The following is a 5522-nucleotide window of genomic DNA, read 5'->3' on the forward strand; positions in this document are numbered from 1 at the left end:
AAGACACCACTACCAATACCAGGTTGTTTTTGCCTTGGTAAATAGTTCGCCGATGCTCTCTTTTATATCTTGACACATAGCCTTTTCATGCTGCTGATACTCTACAGGCGCAATATCGGAGCTATGTATCCATATACTCTAAGACTACGGTCTTATATGTAACATGATCCATATCTTAATATATATATGCCGATTTTTTCCTACTGAAAAAAAAAAGCTTTAATACAGAGTAGACATCCCATAAAATTGGAACAATACAGAGTAGATTCACATGGCCTTGCGCAAAGATGACACCCACAATCAAGAAAAGCTCTGGCCTCGAAAGCAAAAGAACGCAGAATTCAACAGATATATTGCTGGGAAGGGCAATGGACGCAGAATTCAACAGATATATTGCTGGGAAGGCGAATGGACGCAGAATTCAACAGATATAATGCAATAATGATGAATTCAATATATAATAAGAAGAATTGCATTACACAATCTTAGTACAACAAATCTCATATAACAGATCCCCGGTCAATCCGTTGCAGCACGAGGCATAAGAAATTACTCCATGGAAGGGATCAGAAATTCCCTTGACCCACTATTTTAGTTTAGATATTTTCTTACATAAACCACAATTATTTTTTCCCTTGAGTAGGATCCAAATTCCTGTCACGTTGTTTCAAATTGCAGATAAAATTGGAATTCAGATACAGTTTAGGGAGGACTAGGATCACGAGGCATCAGAAATTTCTCCATGGAAGGGATCAGAAATTTCTATGACCCACTATTTTAGTTTAGATATTTTCTTACGAAATTTCTATGACCCACTATTTTAGTTTAGATATTTTCTTACAGAAACCACAACCTTTTTTGTCTGGAGGAGGATCCAAATTCCTGTGACACTGCTTCAAATTGCACATATAAATAGGATTCAAGATACAGTTCAGGGAGGAGTGGGTGAAGGGTACCGGTCCAACACTTGCACCCGCCTACCAGTCTTTTTTGCAATGGTCTTCACCATTTCATCTGGGTCGAATGATCCCTCAACCTTAACTGTGCTCTCCTTTCTGTCTATCCAATGGCTATAGATGTCTCGTATAATATCATTCCACACACAATAAGTAACCACGTCTCAGCCTTCCCTTGGAATTATAAAAAGAAAAAGTTAGACCTAATGCTGATAGAAGAAGAAGAAAAAGAGATGCTTACTGTGTATGTTAAGAAGACCTCTTCTCACTTTCTTGAAGCAGCCATTACAGTCCATTCTTATCTTCAACACTAATGTATAAAACTGCACCCATTATAATCCAATATACAAGCATTGCAGCCATTAATGAAAGAATTCATATAGAAACTAGTGGCCAAACTAGAATACAAATACAACTATGCATATATAAAACTATACCTGTGGTTGATCTGGATCTGGATCACTAGCAGACATTGGGCTCTTCTTCTGGTTTGTCCTCTGCAATCTAGATCAATTTCGTTTTGCTTATCCCATACTCATAAGAACAAGGAAGAAGTTTAAAGCAGAATTCTGGAATTCACAACCGCCATGAATCTTTGATGACCTAGCCTTTGGATGAAGATAAGCAGGAGACTGCAGAACGAAGAAACGGATGAGGTTCTCATATTCCTCTGGATGATCTTGCAGAGCAGATGACACACATGAAATTCATGGTCATCTTACTGCTAAAAATAGAGGAACTCAGAAGAACGGAGAGGATAAACGAACAAAACCAGATTGTGTGGGTAGTTGTTTGCTTGCTTTCGCGAAGGGAGATTCCTGAGTTGTTTTATAACACTAAATTTGACAATATTCTTTCCATCTCTGCTTTTTTACTGTTTTTCTTTGTGAATAACGTTGGGAAAAATATTCTCTCAACAAAGGTGTTTAGGAGAATTGTGATGTCAGTTCACACAAGAGAAGGGTGTTTAGGACCAGATCTCATGTCAGTTCACACAAAAGAGGTTGTGGCTTTTATTATATTTGGTCTATTTCATGAGTTTTTTTTATTTCATCTATTATGACACGAAGCTGAGACAAAGTTAAATGTCATTTTATTGGGGGAGTTATAGAAAAATTGAGAATATAGAGCACAAGCTGACCATTCTATGCAAGAAATCAGTCAACATCTTTTTCTCTTCAGATGATGGTAATCAGCCAACATCTTCTTTTGTTTAAATGACTGTAGTGACCAACTAGGTAGAATGCCTAGAGATTTCTACCTAATAGTTGTTATGATTCACTGTGTTTTTTGCTTGCAACACTAGTAGTTTTTTTTTGTCTTTTCATGTCAATCTGTAGTTTCTTTTTGTCTTTCCATGTCAATCTACGCCCATAGTGTAGGAGGCTACAAGCAATATGAAAGCATGTTCCATCACCAACTCCTACCTCTGGAGTTTTAGTTTTAGGAATTGATTTGCAGTAGTCCCACCCATGTTCAAATCTCTGGAGGCTCAAATCCCATGTTCAAATCTTTGGAGGCATCACCCACCCATCAAGCAGTATGAAAGCAAGTCACTTCACTAATCCCATGGGGGCATCACCCACCCATCAAGCAGTATGAAAGCAAGTCACTCCACTAATCCCATGGGGGCATCACCCACCCATCAAGCAGTATGAAATCAAGTCACTCCACTGTGTCACCCACCCATGAAGCAATATGAAAGCAAGTCACTCCACTGATCCCATGGGGGCGTCACCCACCCATCAAGCAATATGAAAGCAAGTCTTTTCACTGATCCCATGGGGGCGTCACCCACCCCATCAAGCAGTATAAAAGCAAGTCACTCCACTGATCCCATGGGGGCATCACCCATACTCCCATGGCAAGCAATATGAAAGTATAGTCTTTTTCATCTTCTCATGTCAATTTATGTCAAGCTTTGGCATAGTTAACATGTTTTTATAAATTTCTATTTACAAAATCCTCTAATTAAATAATGTCTTAACAACCTCAAAACTTTGAACTTATATTATTAATTTGGTTTCTTTTAAAATAAACCAATTACAAAAATAATTTTACCGAATACAAGATAAGTAACTTCAAAAAATAAATAGAATAGAATAGAGAAGAGAAAACATGTGGGTTTTGGTTACAATATTCTTTCCATCTCTTTTACCCTTTACTCCTTGGGAATCACGTTGGGTTCGGTTGATGTGCACGGCCATATTCTTCCACACACACCGAATGTATTTCAAACCGTCTCTGCGTTGCTTGTTTTGTTATTCCATTCGATTCTTGTTCCACAAAAGTCAAGTTTGTCATGTTGTCCTCAAAGTTTGCTTTATTTTGAAGCTAATTGCTTGGTATTTTTCAATATTTCTGTGGGGTATTTTTGCTCGAATATTTTAATGGTTTTCCTGCAATCAAACTCATGATCTATTACGGCTTTACCACATTTGAGAGAGTTCTTGCATTTCCTTGTCACTGACGTCACTTTACTGAACAATCGTCATGATAATACAAATCTTGCCGCATGTAGAGAACTTTACTTTCAGTTTAAAAAAATGCTAAATAAATAAATTTAAAAAATAAATAAATCATTTTTTAATTAAATGAAAGGACTTTACCAAACAAATAATTTTTCACTTTTAAATTTTGCTATGAACTGCGATTTCATTAGCCGCATGAATAACCATTCAATGTCTCTTTCTTGACCAGTGTGGGGGCACTCGATAATGATGGTACTTTTTTTTAAAGAAAAAGGGAGGGGCTAGTTCTCAAGCAAAAACATTATAGGGCTTTTTTTTATTATATTCTATACATATCAGACAATGGTAATAACTGTCACATCGAAGTCATCATACAATCGGAATATTCGCCATCACCGGAATAGTATACGCCATGGAACAGTGTACATTACAACCTCCGCGCAACTCCACAAGATTCGAACACGGCCGGCGTGCGTGCAAACTGACTGCCCTGACCGCTACATCATGCACTCATGTGCCATAATGATGGTACTTATTACACTATTTCATTGAAAAATACTCTTTAAATATATCAATTGTAATTATTATTACCTTAACAATAATTTTTAAACGTGTAATGAAATGGTTTTTATTTATGCATTTTTTAATGATCAATTGTGGCCCAATTTTAATAGAGATTTTTAACAATTATAAGTTTAAATTGTGCATTTGTAAATTTTAGTACCTTAACAATTATTTAGGGTATTAAATTTATTTATGTATTTAAAAGTGCATTTTAAATATTAAGAAATCATAATCTTGCTCAAATTTGTATTGTGTCAAAAATAATCATTTTGTCAAATAGTTAGGGTATGTCATTTTTGTGTTGTTAGGCTATATGAGTGGTGAGATAACCCGCACCTCTAACTTGTGGCTTGATTGTGGCTTGGGTAGCTACGACCCAGGGGCATTTAAGGCCTTCAAAATCACCTACTCATTTCACGAGGCCTAGGCCACACCAGCTCTTAGCATGGCTAGATTTTTTCCCACCGAATTACCATGGAGTGCATTAAAATAACACCTTGTCGCCCTCCGCTCGATCCTCATGGGATTAGGCGAGATTAGGCTACGTCATTTTTAAAACAATTATATTAACATTATAAAATTAATTACTATTTAAAAAATAAATAGACAAAATGATTTTTTGTTTGAAAGTTGGCAATACAATTTCTAACAAGATTTGATTTCTTATTGTTTAAAATACACTTTTAAATGCATAAATTGATTCTGCAACATTATGGAAAACACCTAAAACACTAGAATATAAGTTTAAGTCATTTAATTTACAAAAATCCAATATTACTTCAAAGTGTTGAATCTATTTAAATATTCATACATGTATTTTAAACTATAATAAATCACAATCTAACTAAAAATATATTATCAAATGACTAAATAAACAAACTCAAACTCCTCTATTAATTATGCTACACTAAAGACCATCAAACTATATCCTTTTCTTTAGAAAATTAAAAACAATATAAATGTTTTCTAATAAAGAGTACTTAACATAAACCCAAATGTAATGTCCAACGAACCTAACAGAGAGATAGGGAGAGTTGATGACATGTCTTTGTACAAATAGAGGATTCGTTTTTTAATTTAAATAATTTTAATTTGATATTAGATAATAATGGGTTTATTTGGTTAAAAGAAAAGGAAAAAAACATATTTATTTTGAGAGAAAACAATTTTATAATCAAATATATAAATATATATAAATATATATAATTAATGTAAAATAATTAAAATTTAAAATATATAATTAAAATTATTAAATTAAAGTTCATGGGTCTTGGATTGATGGCGAATGAGTGCATTGTTAAGGCACTTCTTGATGTTAGGTCACTAGTTCAAATCACTTATGGGTGCTTACCTACCAAAAAAAACACTAAATCAGATATATTATAACATCTCATACATTATAACATCTCAAATAAATTATTTATTTATCAATTATTATCATCTGTAATTATTTCCATATTATATTAATAAATAATAATAAAAACAAAACTTACACATCTCCCACATATATATGTAAAATAGAACTCGTGAC

At 34.1% G+C, this 5522-nt stretch overlaps 1 protein-coding gene and 1 non-coding gene across 3 annotated transcripts; one reads left to right on the forward strand and one right to left on the reverse strand.

Annotated features, from left to right (window-relative positions):
• Positions 1-216: 216 nt before the first annotated feature.
• On the forward strand, positions 217-322 carry LOC149235699 (U6 spliceosomal RNA). Its single transcript, XR_016246831.1, has one exon. It is a non-coding gene; the product is annotated as a U6 spliceosomal RNA (small nuclear RNA).
• Positions 323-458: 136 nt separating this feature from the next.
• LOC149235700 (copper transport protein ATX1-like) lies at positions 459-1757 on the reverse strand. Of its 2 annotated transcripts, none has more exons than XR_016268314.1 (3): positions 1394-1757; positions 1198-1279; positions 459-1070 (listed from the first exon to the last, which is right to left on the reverse strand). XR_016268314.1 is itself a non-coding variant. In XM_089461443.1 (3 exons), the coding sequence occupies exons 1-3, from the start codon at positions 1427-1429 to the stop codon at positions 932-934; spliced, it is 267 nt and encodes an 88-aa protein (XP_089317569.1). In that variant the 5' UTR covers positions 1430-1757; the 3' UTR covers positions 459-931. The 2 variants fall into 2 exon arrangements, 1 of the variants encoding a protein (XP_089317569.1); XM_089461443.1 differs by having other exon boundaries at positions 459-1080.
• Positions 1758-5522: the final 3765 nt, after the last annotated feature.

This window comes from Pinus tabuliformis, chromosome 8 (assembly GCF_031772625.1).
Source record: "Pinus tabuliformis cultivar Carrire ecotype Pingquan chromosome 8, CPIR1, whole genome shotgun sequence".
Lineage (NCBI taxonomy): Eukaryota > Viridiplantae > Streptophyta > Pinopsida > Pinales > Pinaceae > Pinus > Pinus tabuliformis.